The sequence below is a fragment of the Phaseolus vulgaris genome, chromosome 10 (genome assembly GCF_051622355.1).
Source record: "Phaseolus vulgaris cultivar YP4 chromosome 10, ASM5162235v1, whole genome shotgun sequence".
Taxonomy (NCBI): Eukaryota; Viridiplantae; Streptophyta; class Magnoliopsida; order Fabales; family Fabaceae; genus Phaseolus; species Phaseolus vulgaris.
In genome coordinates this window covers 7,734,090-7,753,436 of record NC_143507.1, presented here as the reverse complement: position 1 = coordinate 7,753,436, position 19,347 = coordinate 7,734,090, and the positions used below count along the sequence as shown (strand labels likewise).

Sequence of the window (19,347 nt, the reverse complement as noted above, 5' to 3'; positions counted from 1 at the left end):
AGAACACTAAAATAAGATATTACTTTTTATTTTTAATTCGATAATGTATATATATTTTTCCTCCGACAATTTAAACAAACATTTCGCTGATTAAAAATATTAAAGAAATTAAAGAAACCTTGTGACATTTCTGCTAAATATTGCAAAAAATGAGGAGAGGGACTTAAAACCAAAACTGCATATAGGCTCAAATATAGGAACTAAAAGTGCAATTAAGTCAAACTCAAATTTGGTTCCCTCAAATAGGGGAAAAAGGTCATGGCATGATTACCATTTTATGCTGTGAATCTGTTACCAAACCCAAGCACAATTTATTAGAAACACTTAACCTGGCAGCAGAGCTTGTATAAGTGGCAGTGCAGCCCAAAAGTCTGAAGATCTCTCTGCCAACTTGCTGCAAAGAACAGGCTGTAAACTGCAGTGTTAAACAATGTACACAAACTAGTGCAAATTATGACAATATAATCAACACCAAGAAATTATATAGCATTTTATTGAAAAAACCTGTGATGCACAAGAATAAAGGACATGTAAGATCCCTTCTTCCACAACCCCCATATCTAATACGTTAAGATAGCTGCAATCCCATTGCTCATCTGGCATCCGGAATTCGTCTCCAAACAGGTTTGAGTAATCAACTAAAGTGAAAGGACTAGACAGTTCCAAATTTAATTTATCTTCCAAAAGAGAAGTTACTTCGTCTTGGGGGTTTGATACATCATGATCAGTGTCAGGATTTATGAGCTTGTACATAATTTTAGATGCCTGAAATAAAGGTAAGTGTATGCCAGAAGAACACATTAGCAACAATGGATTGAACACAGATACGAAAAGAAAAACATAGATTTTTGGTCAAAAGTAAAAGGGCATCTGAACTAGATCATGTATCTTATGCATTGCATAGTAAACTTGTTTTTACATTAATTGTTTCAATTTTACTTATTATAATATTAATTAGGTTAATGTAATTTGTTTTTATAATATGAATTATGTGAAATTTATTAATTATGATGGTAATTAGATTGATAATTATCATGATATTATTATTATGTATTAAAAATTAAATATTATAACTTATTAAAAGAAGACTAACGTACAAACTTAGATTCTAAGACATTTATTTAATATCAATTTGTTATTATTCAAATAGTTGAAACATATATCATATAAGTTATAAAAAATAAGAATCGAAATAATTCAGAGATTTATTTAATATCTCAAAAGAATTAATAAATCAAATTAATCTTTAAGTCAATATTTGGATGAATCAATTCATAATTTAGTTCAAGGTATAAAAAATTATGTTTACAATAAGAAAAAAAAAATATAATAAAATATTTTATGTAGGTAATAATAAAATTTTTGATATTATTTTACAACAAAAATAGGATAATATAATATTATATTAGTATTATTCCTATTCTTTTGGTGTTGTATCATAATATAATATTTTGATGATAAAACATAAAATAGAATATTATAACAGTAAAAATTAAAACAATAAAAAAGAAAGTGGAAGAATGCGAGAAAAATGTAGTACAGATTGCACACATTTTATTACAATATACAATATAGATTATATATTTTAATAAGAAAAAAACTTCAATAATTCACTTTTAAATATTAAATTATTTATTTAGTCTCCTAAATATTAATATAATATCGATATTTTTCTTCTAAAAATTTAAAGAATAAAAAAATATTTTAAAACTAAAAAGTAATTATTTCTGTTTCTTAAAATTTATTTATAGACTTATTTCACATCATTTTTTATTATGATAATTACAAAAAAAAATAAAAATACATAAGTTATAAAGAAATTATATTTATCTACCCTTATAAATAGAATGATTCCTAATATGTACTTTAAAGTTTAATAACATGCAAAAATAAAAATTATATTGATTACGAATAAATAATCACAGTATTACTTAAGATAAATAATGACAAAATAAATGTAAGAAAATATTATTTGGATATAATAAAATGTTTTCATACAATTTTAATAATATTTTTGGCTTATATAACTTATAATAATATTTATTTTTATAACATTACAATAATATTATGTTTATCACACACACACATATATATATGAGAAAGATAAAAGGAAATGTAGACATGATAATATTCTTATTCTTATGCATAAAAGAAGAAGAATGCATCAGGCGAGAGTACTATAGATGATGTTAAGCAGATTTTATTAACAGTATATATATAGATAAACAACTAAATGGGTGAGAGGTAAATACCATTCTACAAACAGAGCCCAGTTCAGAATATTTATATGCCTTTCTCAGAAGCACAAAAATTGCATCTGGCCTAAAAACTATGGAGCGGTATGGAGATAAAATTAAAGGTGATGCACTTCGTGATCTCCTTGGCTGCAGGAAAAAAAGAAATAAGGTTAATGGATGGAGGGGTCATACATGTGGAATGACCATCACTTAATAAAAAATACAGGAAGAGTAAAAAATATAAAGCAAGTAAAAGGGACAGAATATGGATTGGATTTCAGAAATTAAAATGGCTAAAGTTAAAAAAAAGTCTGTATTAACTAAGAAAATATCATATTTAAAAATTACTTCCCCCTGCAGAAATATGTTGTAAGAAATCACTAAATGTCAAACTAAATGAAATTAAGCATGGAAACATTGACTTTAATTGGACAATTTAGGATACGTAAGCTTGATGTGTGCTGATGGTTAATTATACAAGATTCCAGTATCAGATATAAAATAAACAGAGCCTCATGACGGTGCTTTAGCACCTCTAAAGACCTAATGGAAAATCACTTTGAAGGTTATATGGACCTTTGGAGACCTAAAAGGAAGTTACTTCTAGGGTTACTGGAACTAGGAAGTTGATCATTCACTCATTTTTTTTACTATGGAAACAGTCAAACTTATTGTGTGAAAAATCAAACAAAGGAAAACCATGATGTAGCACAAATAATAAACCCTAGGGGAAAGTACCTCAAAGTTAGAGGAAACTGTTAGTATTGGTGACAGTTGACTGCTTTTAGAGACATCAAGCTCAGTGATATTGCCTGGAGGTTTTGAAGTTGTCCTGTAATTAAACAAAATATTTGTGCTAGATAAATTATGAATAACAAAATAGACCATTCATGCACAAACACACAAAAAAATATGCAATAAAGAAATTCAGGTAACTTATACATACTGGGTTTACGTTTAGCAATGCAACCCATACCATTTTTCAACCAAGAACCACGTGAATTAGTTTAAAAAATAAGCACAAGAACAACACAAATCCTATTTGTATAGTAGGCTACAAGGATTAATTAACAACATTGAATTCTATCGAAAAAGATATTATCAACAAAACCATTACGACTATAGCCTCTTTCAAAGGTTTCCTCCAAAACTTTAGGTGTCCCTGCTCTGTCCATTTGACTTGAAGTATCAAACTATCTTTTTTTATCCCCTTATTGGCCTTTATGGGATGTTTCTTGTGCGACCAAACCACTAAAAAACAAGTTTTTGCATTCCCCTCAACTAATGCTACTCCAATCCAACTTCATCCCAAACACATTCATTAAAACCTGAAATTTTCTATTGTGTTTCTTATCCACCTTGATCTTTGCATATCTGCTACATTTGGCCGTTTGCCGCCCAAAATCAAATGGCTTAGTTTTCAAGATGAAAACACGGAAAATTTACAGTGTAATGAAGGAGAATACATAATTTAAGTATCACTACAATATGAAGGAGTACCATTTGAAATATCTAACAAATAACAATCCGTCAGTTTATTTTACTGAAAATCTTTGTTTGAATTATGTTTTTTATTATTGCAAAATTTTAGAGATCAAAATTTCCAATTAGAGAAAAATAATTGCCCAGTGGAGAAGATATAAAAAGCAAACAAACCTTTCATTAACCACATGAAGAATAGGATAAAGAGGACCAGCAAGCATGGCAAGAAATCGTAGGTTAGATTCGGGATTATCTGGAAAGCTGGAAAGGTCTGTCTGCAGTTTTACATACAATGCTGAATGACCTAAACAAAAATATGGACAAACCAAAGAGAAAAAAGGGGGAAACATGAATAAAGTCATGAAAGTAAAAATGCTTGGGTCTACCTCTAATTGTGGAAGAAATACAAGCAATCGACTTGTCACATCTTGCAACAACTGTAAACTATGAAACATCAGAAAGGAAAGAATGATAATGGAATAAATAAACTACATAATAACCATGCTAATGGCAGCAAGGTAAATCCACCTGGAGATGAATATCATGAGGATCCTGTTTGTGAGATAAAATATGAGGTAGCAAATAATTAGCAACTGGTTGAAATTCAGCCTCAAGACCAGCCGCAGAAACTCCTATTAGCTGCAAGACACAGATGACAAAATCAAGCTAAGTTGGCAACAAAATGAACCTTTTATTTCATAAAAAGTAAATTGTGTTAAAAAGAGGAAGAGACAAGAGTACACATGGAGGATACAGAAGTAGATAAAAGAAACCAACAAAGAAACATAAGTTCTTAAATGCAAATCAATGTAGAAGAGCTGTGACTGTGACGGAGAAAAAAGTGAAAAACTCTGTTCAGATGAGTTTTACAAAAAGCCTTTTGGTATACAATGTTGCTATTGTGGGACAGGATAGTTTAGAAGAGATTTTCAAGAAAATGCTCATGGAATATTAGGTAGGTGTCAACAAAAAATCTTTGGGAGGGTTTTTTAAGTGCAGCTTTGCATACATTAGCTTTAAAATTGTTTTCTTTTCAGTTTATATCCTTTAGGTGTTGGTTTTGTGCCTTGCATATTTTCCTCCTTCTCCCCAAAAAAAATACAGAAAAATTAAGAAATTTAAAAGTAAAAAATAAAAAAAGTCAAGCATCTAACATTCAGGTTCTTAAGTTATAAATAGCAAAAACACAACAGGCATGATAGTGCTTGTATGTCCACATTTCTGTAATGATGTCCTATTTTATTCTCTAAATTATATAAATTCGCCACAGTTTACAAATGTTGCAGCCTACAATTTAAGACATTGCGAATGAGCAAGCAAGTAGGGGGCGGCAACTAAAGAGGTAGCGAGACTTACCTGTTACAGAAACCAAGATGAAATAGATTTAGTGAACAAATTTTATGGACAACTACTTTTCAATTGTTCTACTTTTTTCTGTCAAAAGGATTAGTGAATAAACAGGTCAGGGAGGATGGTACTGCTCTGGTACCATATACCATGATGAGACGAGAAATCAAGTAGGAATATAATGAATTCCGTGTTGGGTACACAGAAGAGTATTCGTATTTATAATGAATAAGAGATACATAATAATGAAAAAAATCAATATCTAATAATGGAAAATATTAGAATGTTTGGGCTGTCATAGAATGTTTGAAAGATAAAGATATCTAAAAAGTGTGTACACCGACAGAGGTTACTCCTTTTATATATTGTTATAAGTACACATCTAACTACCTAATTAACAAAATGGCCTAAAGTAAATGAAGAAAATATCTAACAAATGTATAGGATTTAACTCTAGATTCTAGAATAGTAACAAATGATAGAAACAGAAATGGTAAAACTATTGTAAAATACCTGAACAAAGAAAATGGCAATGGGATTTCCACGCAAACATGATATCCTCACATATCGGCATGGAGTGTAATTGGTAGGGTAGACCATGTCACGTCTAGGTGCTTCACAACGTGGGCGAACTTTCTGAAATGTCTCTGGCTGGGAAGCCAATAAGAAAGGAATCAACAAAGCATGGGCCACAGTGTTACTCATCTTGTAATATGCATAATTAAAAGCCAAAGTAAACCATGTCTAATTGCAAATGAATAACACAGCATCATTGTCAAAACAAGGAATTGAAGGAGCACAGTTTAACATTATAAAAGCCTTTTTTTATTAAAAGGCTGAACAAAAACAATTCAGCATTCGGTTGAAAATAAAGTGGCATCCACATGAAGTGAGACTCAACAATTATACCTCCATCCTCCTTACAGACAAGTTGTTGGACCGAATGCTAGCTAACATTATTGTTCCGAATCAATTAATTTAACAATTTCATTTAATCGGCACAGCTTAACTTCATCATAATTCAAGAATGATCTTGTCAAGAAAGATTTCAAGAAGCATGCATCATGTTGACGATTACTAAGTCACTACAACAACAGGACAAGTCTTCAGAAAACCTTGAATAAAAGACAATGAGACTTCTTAAATTCCCATCTTATTGAAATACCAAAGATTCAACCCAAAAATAAACACTAAAGTCAATTATTTTTTCCATAATTTCCAGTCCAGACCACAATTATGCTTTTGAAAGATGTAATGTCAAAAGGTCCAAACCAGTTGATCCAACAAAAGCTTAAACTCGACTGAAATTATATTTGTTGGTGTCTACTGTGCCAATCTTTTGTAATACCTACTGACTAACATGTTTGGTCGTCAGGTTATATATCAGTATTTATTCAACACTAATTAGACCTGAAAGAATGTGGCCAACCATAAGGTATACCATATACTTTCCCTTTATAAACTATTGACTGTCTCCCCAAAAGATTTGACATTGGATATACGGGCTTTATAAAGTAATAAAAAAACACAGAGAAAAAGAATAAGAATTGTTAATGATCATTGATGGACAACTTTCCGTCACTAACCTTGTAACGTAAGCCAACCGCAATTTCCCACTCAAGTACAGACTTGTTGTAAATTCGTATATGCGACAACAGGCAAGGCTCCTGCAACAAACAAACATAACTACCATTTAGTTACACAAGGAGACACAAAACATCACAAATGCAATAGCAAATGTCCAACTGCTTCCAAACTGAATTGTGTGCAACACACAAAAAGCAGTTACAGGGCATACAAACAAACCATTTGCTGCCTCAATCCTATCCACATTCTACACACAAGACAACAAACTCTTCATTTTCATTTTCAAATTTCAGCAGGCTTAAATAAGTTTTAGATATCTAATTTTTTAATTGAGTACCCAATATTTTTTTCAAATTGGGTTTACCTAATAAATTAAACGTGTTGGTTCAAGTTTCTTGTTACCTGCTTCAATTTTACTCCTCATGTAACCGTTAAACTGAAAAACATGTCACACCAACTAGAACACTGAGGAATGATAACATTAAGTACCTTTTGTTATGCATGCTCAAGATACATCATCATTTAATGGAAAACATATTTATTGTTAGTTGAGGGATCAAAAGACAAATATAGAAATATTTCAAGGCAATCGGCATAATAGTAGGGACAAAATACAAATAAATATTTCTTCCAAGGACAAAAACCAAAATTTTATAATTATTAGGTACCAAATTTGAAAAAAAAAATTAGCTAAAAGTCTATCAAATATTGGAGACATGAAACTTATTTAAGCCATTTCAATATCAGTAATCTGTGATACCAGCCAAAATTCCTTCAATAATTATCAGCCACCACATCAAGGTTTTTTAGGTCTACACAACCACAATTGTGGTAGCATTTTGCCACATTTTTCCGCAATTTCCCAGTGCCACGGAACACAACAAAACTGCAAATGCAATTTAAAACCTAACTCAAGAGTTGAGACATAGTAAATAAATAAACCCAGAAACATTAAAAGTGAAGTACTGATATTAACTGATATTATATTACTCCCTGCTCAAGCAGTCAAGTAGTGAAAACATTAAAAGTGAAAAAAACCAAGTTCTACCTTCGCTCTTTTATGAATCAAATTAAATAAATAAAGTCCTACATCTTGAACCAGCCCTAGATTTCAAATTCCAACTAAAGGAAACATCCTTAACTGTATATAAAGAGAGTGCAGTATTATAAAAACAAACAAGACAACAAGATAAAATAATAAATAACAAGGTGAAAATGAAAATTGAAACCGCAGAACCAAACTTCTAGTTTCAGTCAATTTTTCATCAAATTAAATAAATAAATAAAGTTCGTTGAATCATCAACCAAAGGAAACAATCATTCCCCATATAACAAAAGAGTGTTAATAAGTTGAAAAAGAAAATTGAAAGTGTAAATCGTAAGTTCTAGTTTCATCCATTTATGCATCAAATTAAACAAACAAATAATAAAGCTATTTGGATCAGCCCTAGAGTTCAAAACCTAACCCAACTATCATTCATCATTAATTAATAATTAATAATTATTATAATGATAATAACAAGGTGGAAACGAAAAATCGAAAGTGCAAAAAGGCTAAGTTCTAGGTTCACACATTTATGCATCAAATTAAACAAACAGAACAAATAATTCAACTTGGATCAGCCGCACAGTTCAAAACCCAACCCAAGGAAACAATCATCCATCATTTATTATTTACTACTTATTATTTATTAGTAATATAACGATGAAAAGAGGAAGAAAACAAAAATTGAAAGTGCAAAACCTAAGTTCGGGTTTCACTCATTTATGCACCAAACTAAGCAGACAAATTAAGTTCTCTGTCTAGAAGCAGCCGTAGAGTCCAAAAACCAACCCAATGAAACAATCACACACCGTTTATATTATAATCGAAAGTGCAAGCCTAAGTACCAGTTTCCCTCATTTATGCACCAAATTAAACAAACAAACAAACAAGGTTCTCCATCTGAAAATAGTCCTACAGCTCAAAAACCAACCGAAAGAAACAATCATCTAGTTTATAATCGAAAGTGCAAAACCTAAGTTCAAGCGTTACTCATTTATAAAGCTCATAATCAGGAAGCAGACCTAGAGTTCCAACACCAAACGAAGGAAACAATCATTCAGCGTATACGAAGAGATTGCAGCATTACGAAACCGAATAAGTCAGAGGAAAAACATTATTACTACAACTACTATAATACGCACGAGAATGAAAATTGAAGAAAACGTTGAGCTGCATTGAAGAAAGAGAGAGAGGGACTGACATCGAGTTCTAGAAGAATCCACTCCTTGGTGTTGGTGGCGGTGGACCAGTGAGTGCGGAGGTCGGTGTCGAGGACGTGGAGCGCTTTCTGCGACGGCGATTCTCGCGACGTGGCTTTGACCTTGAACGGAAGCGCCTTCACGCGAGGCTCCAACTCCACCTCCATTCCACCGATTCAACAACTCGATTCAATCAATTATCACAATTCGCAACACAACCTCTCACTTCGTGAATGGTTAGGGTTTTACGGTTTCAATGTTATGCATTGGTTCCGTTGCACTGTGATTGAACCACTCACAGAGACTCAGACAACAACAACACTCGAAAGAAGAAAAGAAAACCCAAACCAAGCCTTTTAATATGTTAGGACCTGCACTTGCTCTGCACAGGCGGCATTTATTCGAATTAAATTTATATTCAATTGATATATCAAAAATATACTTATGAGTTGCATCCAGTTTTTTATTTTTTTATTTATTTGAAATTAATTATTAATTATAAGAAAAGTGGAAGCCTTCACGTAAACTGAATTTCATAGTTTTTTTTTTTATAAAAATTTTTCAGGTTAGACCTCATTATTCAACTTGAATCTCAGTCTAACCTCAAGTAACAACAATCATCTATCATCACATGAAAAAAGTATTATTATAAAAAAAGAAAATACAAAAAATATGGAAGACTATACCAAAATTCATATGTTAACAAAAACGATACATAGATAGACTATACATATTCATAAACAATCATTTGATTGATATAATAAACTAATTTTGATAGGTAAAAAAGCGTAAGTTGATAGACTTTACATCAAGAAAGATTTACCTCACAATTTGGTTAAAAGTTTTTGTTAGGTTTGATGCACATAACTAGCCTTGAGGAAGAACATAAGACCTCGAGAAATTGTTACGAAGTCCTTAGTTAGTGACCATTGTTTAGATTGATAACTTGGTTGAAAATGAACTGTGATTGATTGCATCACTGAAGATGACTGGTAAAAGTTTCGGTTAAGACAAATATGAAATATGGTTAAACTTGTGGTGGAATTGGTTAAATTACCTTTTGACTTCCAATGTCAAACTCATTGACCTCTTAATGTCTTCAAACCATTTTTTACATGGCTTGGACATGCAATTGGTGGAGTTTAAGGTGTTCCTTTTTTGTGTTTATTGCTTAATTTCAACGGTGAAGGTCTTGCACTATATATGGATAAATAATTGTTAATATCATCCTTAAGCGTGATTATAGATTCTAACAAATTGTTTAAATTCCCAATTAGGTTTGTATAAGCCATGGATCAGTGCTTATGAAGTGAATGGTTATTGGCAATTATTTATGATTGTGAGTTTAATTTATATTGATTGCATCACTGAACATGATTGGTAAAACATCCTGTTAAAATAGTCTTGGGGTGTGGTTAACTATGTTGTGGTATTGGTTAGATGACCTCTTGATTTCCAAAGTGATATTCGTTGAGTTTCAAATATCTCCCATCACTGATTGACATGACTTTGGCAAACAATTTGTGGAGTTTACAGTGTTCCTTTATGGTGTCCATTGTTTACTTTTATCGGTGACGGACTTGCAATACATATGGATAAGTGGTAGTTAAAATCACTTTGAAATGTGGTTATATTCCTAGATAAGTTTGAGAATGAAGGTGACTGCATTGTTTATGAATATAAGTCATGGATCAATGCTTATGAAGTGAACGATTATTGATAATTGTTTGTGATTGCTAACTAGCTTGAGACAATAGTTTTAAGGATTGCATCATTTAACAATGTTTGCTTAAAACGAATGAGGAATGTCGTTAACTGTGTTGCGATATTGGTTAAATGGCCTCTTGACTTCCAAAGTGATATTCATTGAGCTTTGAATGTCTTCAATTATTGTTTTACATGCCTTGGACAGGAAATTGGTCGAATTTAAGGTGTTTTTTCTATGGTATTCATTGTTTACTTTCATTAGTGATTGACTTGTGGTACATATGGATAAGTGATGGTTAAAGTCATCCTAAAATGAAGATATCTAAGCTAAAAAATGGGTTAAGTTCCCAATCAGTTTTGAAGATGAAGGCGATTGTATTGATTATGAATGTAAGCCCTCCCATTAGCTTAACACCTTTGGCCCTTCCACTTTGCCCTTCCCTTCACTTCCCTTTAGTGTCGTAGCTTTTCCTTTATTATAAAGCAACATAAAAAACCTCTCACCTATTCAATGTTTAAAGTGTCAAAAATGACTAAATAATGACTCGAACATCCAACCCAACTTATTAAAAGTTAAGTATTGGTGTTGGATTAATATAAATGTATAATTTACATATGGTATAATTGATTATTGTATCAAACATAGTCTCTTGTACAATTTCAAACTCTAAACAACGTGAACTATAAAAGTATAAATCATCAAAATATTAAAAGGTTAAATATGTTTAACATCTGTGTACTATAATGCAAAATTAATTTTTATTCTTAGTCTAAACTTTAGACATCATGAATACTTGTAGTAAGTTCTTTAATAAATTATAATGATGACTATGTTCTTTTTTAAAGATTTTTTTTGTCTCATTGTGACTTAATTATACTAATGAAGAGATTCATATAAAAATTTGAAAGTAAAGTATGTCATATTATATTTTCCAAGTCTATGTATGGCCAAAAACTTTGTTTAAAGTTTTAGAAAAATAGTTTAAATTTTTCATTTTGACTATTAACATCACCATGGTTAAGACATTTGTCATAACTTGGGATAAGCTATGTTTAGTTATCAAGAAGGTGGTATAGGATTGAGATCAATAATACAAACAAATGAACTTTACATGGTTAAGGTTTGTTAAAAATTCATCAAGCAAGACATGGACCAGTCTTATTCTTAGAGTTTTTTTTTTAAGTACTTCTAACCTGAATTTTAGGCAATATATATCTGCACCTCTATGTATTTTTTCTTCATCTTTATAGTTTTTAAAATTCAAAACTATCCATTCTTGATTCTACAATTCATTCTTGTTCTACAATCCATAATGTAAATTTATATTCTAAATTTTACTTCAATGGATTGAAAAATTTATAATACAAAAAAAATCATCAATTTTAACTTCTAAATTCTATAATGCGATAGTCTCAACATTTCATATTATATTCCGAAATTTTAAAAAATATTTAATAAAAAATATCAAAGGAGAATTTAGATATTTTTAAAGTATGAGATGTTGAAAGAAAAAATCTCCTCCATTCTATTACTTCTTCTATATGGGCACATATAAAACACATGGTTAATGACAAATTTGATTAATTTCTTATTTCACTAATGGCTAAATATGGTGAGCATTGACAAAATCACACATAAATAAGATTCTTTCATTCATTTCATAAGATCTTAAGTAACTAATAAGTCAAATTGTTATTCCTATATATATATATATCTATATATGAAGGATATTATTAGATGATATTTTAAAATATATTAAATTTTTTTAATATATCAAAATTAATGTATTTTTGAAAGACCCTAAACCCTAAACCAAAAAACCTAAAAAAAAATATAAACTCGTAATTTGGGACATTAGATAAATGTAGAGTGTGAAAAAGAAAGTATTTGGATAAATATTGGATCTTCCAAGAGCCGTTTGAACAAGAATAAGAAAAGTCTCAGCACTGAAGCAAACGATTCAGTGATGTTCTTTTAATACTTACTATGTAAAATGAAACGAAAAAATAAAAATGATACAAAGCATATATCTAAAACAGATAAAAAAAAAAGTTTTTTGGTAATGTATAATTAGTGTTGAAACAATATTTTCGTTTCAAAAAGGTTTACAATTTGACATATATATACTATGATTTGGTTTTATCATTAGTGAATGTTGTTTTTGGTGTATTTATGATTGATCAAATCTTTTAAGATAATGATACAATGTTCTTCATTCTGCAGATATATTGTTTCTGTTACTGTTCCTTTCAAAATCGTCATAAGCTTGTTTAGTCCTTAAGAAGAACAAGAAACTTGAAACCAACCCCACCATTGAAATGCAACTCCAGCATATGAAGGTTTGAAGGTAGCACTTCCTCCCCATGCACATGGACATTTCTTGCAGCCAAATTGCAGGCCTTGAGTTCATTGCATTGGAATCATAAACCAAGGCTGCAAGAAGGCCATAGAGACATGAACCTAAAGGAATGTTGGTGATGAGGATGTTGTGGTTCACTCCAACACTGTTTGGACCAAATAGCTCTGAGGTAATAGACACTGCTGCAGAAAACACAAAGCCTGAACTCAGCCCTATCAAGGCAGTGCCTACCTGCAATGCTGCTCCACTGCCAGATATGGCCAGCAAAATGAATGCAATTGGTGTTGGCACCAAGGCTGCTGCAAACCATCCAGTTCTTGCAAAGTGTATTCTCCTGCATTGTCATACGACATTAGCTCATAAATAACTTTGTAAATGGAAAAATACCAAGTACATAGAATTTTCTTTTGCAAAAGTAGTAGTTCGGTAGGAGAAAGAATTTATGCAGGACCAAACAAAACAAGAAAATGAAAGCATAGAACACTTTGAAGTTGTTTTCACTGTTTCCTGTGCAAATTTTTGAAGAGGGAAATGGTAAAGTAGAAAATGTTATCTGAACCCAAACAATGACTGACATGATTAATAATTTTGTAAATGGAAAAGATATGTCTGATTTCTCTTTTTTAGAAACTGATTTAGTTTTCAAAACTTAAAACTACACAAAGGTTGGTCAGAAAACTGATGGAGAGTGGTGCAAAGCACTAACCATGGTATGGAGCTGAGGGGGAGGTTGAATAAGATGAAAACAAAGAAGAACATGAGAAAGCATCCAAACTGCTATTGTTTTTAAGTTTTTCTTTCAAACTTGGTAGATTTGGATGATGAATTAATTGCCAAGTAGTGTTGAATTGTTTTGAAACAATTTTTAATACCAAAATGTGAGAAGGGAATCAAAGTGATCCTAAATACAATTTTTTGCTAGAACTTGTGGCAGAATAAGTGGCATGCTTTGTTATTCTTCTTTAGATCCTTAGTGTAATCTGAGTTGAATCAGATGAATCCATTTAAGGGGAGAGTTCTCCCAACACCTATTTAGTGGCATGCTTATTAACTCTTGTTTGGACCACATCATGTCATGCAACATCGCCCCCCCCCCCCCCCCCAATGAATCTAGTTGAATTCTATCAAAATTCTAGCCAATTTAATCATTAAAGACCATTAAAAGTACCTGCTTAAGAAGTCAGGTGTGGCTGCAAGAAGGCGACCAAAGAAGGAACATGTAGAGTAGAGTGTGACAAGAGAAGAAGTCTGAGAAGAGTGTCCTAGTGATTGGGAAATTTGCCCCAAGTTGTTGCTGTAAGCCAGACCAATTGTTCCTCCACAGAAATATGCTATGTAGTACAACCAGAAGTCCCATCTATGCACTAGCAACTTAATTGAATGCTCTTCCCCTAACACTGTAAGCTGCTCTCTCTCCAACACATTCAGTACACAACATTTCTTCTCTCTTGTGCTTTGTGCACTTTTATTCATTGTGCTGTCCTTGATGCTAATGAGCTCTTGGTAAAGTTCATTGTCATCTGGGTTAGAGCGAGTGAATCTTGAGTAGCAGAAGGAAAAGCATGTGGGGAGAGTAAAGCAAGAAGATTCTATAGAATGCACAAAGGAAGGAACAAAAGTAAGCAGCACAAGGAGAAAAATGGCACCTACAAGGATTACACGAGCAATGGAAGCTGTGTAAGAGAAGGAATATAGGAAGAGGAGGTAGAGGCCTGTGACAAGGGCAAGTATGTTGAGGCAGAGGAAAATTGACGAATCATGCTGAATGGTGTCAACAGAATGTGGTTGAGGCTGTGGTTGATGGAGAATTGGGATGAGTACTATAACAGATATTAGCACAGGAACTATGGCATTGAGTAATAGGTAGAGAGTGTCATCATTTGAGTTTATTGCATTGGCAATGAGAGTGTACAAAGCTGCACTCACACCATTGAAACTAACACTCAAGGATAATGCAAGTGAACGGTTTGTTGGAAAATGTCTGATGCATAGGACATAGCAGATGGTGTTAAACCAGCAGATGCTGCAGCCAGCAATCAGACAGAGAAAAAAAACCTGTTAAATGTGCACAAATGTTTTTGTTAGTAGCAATCAAATTGGAATAGTTTGTAGAAATATAATTATCATTTGATTTGTGCCAATTTTTTTTATAAAAGGTTTGATATGCTAAGCATGACAAATCAGTAGAATGTGAATGTGTGAGTCTGAGGTTTATATAGTAAATTAGTTCTTTTAAAATTGCTTCACAAATATTCAAAACTACCTACTTTTGCCATCCTAAGAAATTGGAGTTAGAATAGCCAATGAAAATATGAAATATATTTAAAATTTAAGAAAATGTTTGATACCATTTATTAAGATAGTGAAATTTAAGCCTAACTCAACCTCATAATATCGTTTTAGACTTTTAATTAGTTTGATACCATATTAAGATAGAGTAATTTTTTCCAAACACAACCTCACAAAACCTGTTCAATAACCTGTTCAATAAGGTGAGGTTTGCTCCTGATATATATTATATTTCTGATCGACGTGAGATTTTTAAGATCATATATAAGACTAATTCTTATTTTTCTTTGTAACCTTAACTTCTTAGTAGGACTCCAAAGTATTTCTTCGAAGTTTGGTTCTTTGGACCATATACAAGACTAATTCTCTGTAGGTAGTTTAGAATGTATTTTGTGGAAATGGAAAATCAAGCTCAATGTCTTTTCTTCAAGCCCAGTTTGATGAAAATTGTTTCTCAAATAAATATTTTAAAAGTGAAAGAAAGACATAAACAACAGATAAATGTTTTTTAATTACCTTATTCAATTTCCTGCAAGTGCTCTATTTTTAAATTCCAAAAAGAGAAACTCTTACTATTTAAATTCCTAAAAGACAAACTCTTAAGAAACAGAAATAAACTCAAAATACAAATACTTCCAAATGTGCTCAGGGACATACATATTTTGGAAAACTTAGAACTATCTTCCTAAAAGACAAACTCTTAAGAAACAGAAATAAACTCAAAATACAAATACTTCCAAATGTGCTTAGGGACATACATATTTTGGAAAACTTAGAACTATCTCAAAAGTACTAAACAAGCAAGGGTAAGTGAGACCTTTTCTGTTTTATAGGGTGCTTTGGTTTCATCTTTGGTTCATAGTTGTGAAAATTTGAACTTGTGTTGTTAAAGGGTGATCCAAAAGATGCTGTTTAGGGGGCCACTTTCACAGTAGAAGGGAGATATTTGCAACAAACTTAACCAAAGCTTAGAAACTAAGGATGCATGTGTTTTGGAAGGTAGGAGTGGAAGGTAGACATAGAGAATTCATATACAATCTATAAAAAAAACAGAAATATTGCAATAGATAATATAAAATAGGGAAATAATGTTTTAACAACTTACACCATATAAATAGTACATACATTAGGGGAAAATTTCATTTTACATATTTTTTTCATTGGATCTTTATTATGATTTTGACTTAACTTATAATTAAATCTTCATACCCTACCCCCACTGATAGCAAAGGGTAGGTGAACTAACCCAACAAAATGGTGGAAAGAACTTCACAAGAATACTTCATGATTTAGATAAGATAATCCCATTTCCTCTAAAGAGGAATTAGCTTGAATACAAAAGTAAAAGTTAGAGACAAGTATGATTGATTATAATTGACAAATAAGTTTGTTGTTTAAATATGTGATTACAAATTATATTCTTAATTAGTAAATACAGACAAAAAATATATTAAAAAAAAATACCAGTCTTAATAATCCTATCCAATTTGTAACTATAAGAACAACTCCACCAGCAATCAACTTTTATCTTTCTTTTACTAAAGCATTTATGAAAAAACTTCTCCAAAATGAAATAAAATTAGATATTACATCAAGATTTAGAATGAAGACAAATGCCAAACTTTGTTCTAAAAGAACTAGTTAAAGAATGAAGGGAAGAAAAAAAACTGTATTATGATGAGGTATGAAAACAAAAAGTACACTTTACTATTTAACCTTTTCAACAAATATCACCATACCAAGAAAAATCAATCCACCCACTTTTTTCCCAAATTCATGAAAGTTTGAATTTTTATTCTTAAAATTGCAGTATGAAAATGAAATCCAAAGAATTAGAGTGTTGTGTGAAGAAAACTGACCACAGAATAAGGCAAGGTGATGAAGCTATGAATGAGAAGCCACTGGAAGCCATAGGCAAAGAGTCCCATGAAAGCAGCCATGAAGAGAACCACCCAGAAAGGGAAATGGATGAGTGAGAGACCTGAGCACCACCCAAAGGCCTTTCCCATGTCTGAGGCCACAGAGAGGTAGTTGAGCTGCAGCTGAGTTATGCCAAGCACAGATTTTAGGTCTGAAGAGTATGATGAGAAGTCAAAGTTTGTGCCTGTCAATGCCTGCACCCATATCAATGCTACAAGAACCACCCACTTTCTTGATTCCCCCACCATGAAGTTCACCATTCATCAACCAATGCAATTCACAAAAAATTGATGAATTCAAACAAACTCATCAATTCAAGAACTGATCAGTTAGTTTCTGCAATTCCTTCTGCTTCATCTTCTTTGAATCAGCTTTTCTTCAACCACCACCATGAAAACAGGACAAGCTTTGGTTTTCATCTCACTGAGTTTGGTGGTGGCTTTGTTGCTTATACAGAAAATGGTTGTTGCTGGTCACTATCTCTGTCTTTCTTCTTTTATTACAAAAACATTGAAAAAATTGGTTTTTCTTAAACAAAAGTTTGTTGGTATCTTTGTTATTACTGGTCCTTTTTTTCTCTCTTTCTTTAGTTTTTTTTTTCTTTTATCATTTAATATCTTTCGGTATTACGAAATGAATTTTAAGAGGTGAGGTTTGCACCCACTTATATACAATGAATAAGAAAACTTTAAACTTAATTCAATCCTATAAATCATTATAATTTCGAGAAATAACTGAGATAATTTTGAATATTTTTTTTATGTAAAGACTAAAATATGGTTTTATTTTTATATATAGACCAAAATAAATAAAAATTACCATTAACTGCAAGTACTAAAGTTTTTATTTTAACTTTTTTACTTCTAAGTTTGAAGTTGGAAATCTCATTTAAAAAAAAAAAAAAATCACAACAAAAAAAGAAAGTAAATTATTTGAAGGTCCTACATGTTGCCTAAAAGTATAAGATTTGGGTGTGTGGTTCATTAAAATAACATGAAGTGCAAAAAAAAAAGGAGTCCACTCAATTTTTAATGGTATACAAAAGAAGGTGGAGTTTTTATGTAACAACTCCACAATTTTTTAATTCCATAAAATTCCAAAACTCATTAAAAGTGTTGATTTTGTTTTTTCTATATAAACAATATAGACCTTCAGAATTTTGTAATTAAGAATGTAATTTAATATTTCAAATTGTAAATTGTAGAGTATATTTTTATGGATTCTTAATTTTTTTAACTTTACAATTAATAATATAATTTTTTATTTTAGAAAATATCTTTCAAACTTTATTATTTTAAATACAAAAATATATTATAAATTATAGAGTTTGAAAAACATTTAAGAATCAAGCAAAATACATTTCAAACTTTACAATCCAGAATATAATCTCCTATTTTTAACTGTAGAGTTGGAAAGATATTTATTTGAAAAGTATTTTCTAAATTATTAAATATTTACAATTTTGTATTTTAAATTGTGGAATTCTTAAAATTATATTTTAAATTGTGGAATAATATAATTATATATTTTAAATTTTAGAATTCGAAAAGCATTTTAGTAAACCCTTAAAAAAAAGAAAATAGTGAACTTTACAATTTAAAAAGAGTAAATTACCATGAAAGCAGCCTTGAGAATTCACATGTTTTTTCAATACCCAAACAGAACCTTATTTATATAAATGGTATTTCATTTTTAGCAAAATAAATATGAAACCTAACTCTTTATGACTAATTTTAAATAAAAAATAGTAAAAGAGATTAACTTTAAAAGAGACAATAAAAATAATGAGATTAAGATATTGAAAAGCCACAATGATAGTAATTAACAATGACATCAATTTTCTTATAGAAAGATTTTGGCTGATATTAATGAATCAGATTATTTATTTACTTTGGATCGAACAATTGTTAAGTAGATTGTACCACAAAATGAGTATTTTATAAATATGTGAATGTTATTTAATTTAAATAACACTTTAAAAATATAAAATCGAGAAACAATAATTATAAAAATATGAATAACTAATTTAAATAAGTAAATATGTAAGTGAGTGTGCATGATTTTCGTGGGACGAATTTCTTTTTTTAAAAAATCAAAGTTATTAAAAGAAAATACGTTGAATTCGAGAACAAAGAAATTAAATATACTTAATTAAACGTATTACTTTTATTTTT

The 19,347-nt window shown here is 30.8% G+C and overlaps 2 protein-coding genes across 4 annotated transcripts in view; both read right to left on the bottom strand.

Moving 5' to 3' along the window:
- Positions 1–9,313, bottom strand: part of LOC137812627 (uncharacterized) — a 28,612-nt gene extending 19,299 nt beyond the window's left edge. Inside the window, exons 1-10 of one of the 3 annotated variants that reach the window (XM_068614752.2) lie at positions 8,900–9,313; positions 6,653–6,733; positions 5,580–5,717; positions 4,248–4,358; positions 4,106–4,156; positions 3,894–3,994; positions 2,976–3,069; positions 2,253–2,384; positions 505–765; positions 330–408 (exon numbers count right to left, since the gene is read on the bottom strand). In XM_068614752.2, coding sequence (XP_068470853.2) covers positions 330–408; positions 505–765; positions 2,253–2,384; positions 2,976–3,069; positions 3,894–3,994; positions 4,106–4,156; positions 4,248–4,358; positions 5,580–5,717; positions 6,653–6,733; positions 8,900–9,064 — 1,213 coding nt within the window. In that variant the 5' untranslated portion in view covers positions 9,065–9,313. Of the gene's footprint in view, positions 1–329; positions 409–504; positions 766–2,252; positions 2,385–2,975; positions 3,070–3,893; positions 4,024–4,105; positions 4,157–4,247; positions 4,359–5,579; positions 5,718–6,652; positions 6,734–8,899 lie in introns of all 3 variants that reach the window. The other 2 variants (XM_068614761.2, XM_068614768.2) reach the window with 2 other exon arrangements.
- Positions 9,314–12,632: 3,319 nt separating this feature from the next.
- Positions 12,633–17,704, bottom strand: LOC137819031 (protein NUCLEAR FUSION DEFECTIVE 4). Its single transcript, XM_068622738.2, has 3 exons — positions 17,113–17,704; positions 14,133–15,019; positions 12,633–13,298 (listed from the first exon to the last, which is right to left on the bottom strand). Exons 1-3 carry the CDS (start codon positions 17,431–17,433, stop codon positions 12,818–12,820), a joined length of 1,689 nt encoding a protein of 562 aa, XP_068478839.1. The 5' UTR covers positions 17,434–17,704; the 3' UTR covers positions 12,633–12,817.
- Positions 17,705–19,347: the final 1,643 nt, after the last annotated feature.

Excerpts from the sequence above, each read along its gene's own strand:
- LOC137819031 (XM_068622738.2), bottom strand. The coding sequence starts at position 17,433 with ATGGTGAACTTCATGGTGGGGGAATCAAGAAAGTGGGTGGTTCTTGTA. Across the intron at positions 15,020-17,112 it reads TCACCTTGCCTTATTCTGTG|GTTTTTTTTCTCTGTCTGAT; the intron begins GTCAGTTTTCTT and ends CACATTTAACAG. Across the intron at positions 13,299-14,132 it reads ACACCTGACTTCTTAAGCAG|GAGAATACACTTTGCAAGAA; the intron begins GTACTTTTAATG and ends ATGACAATGCAG.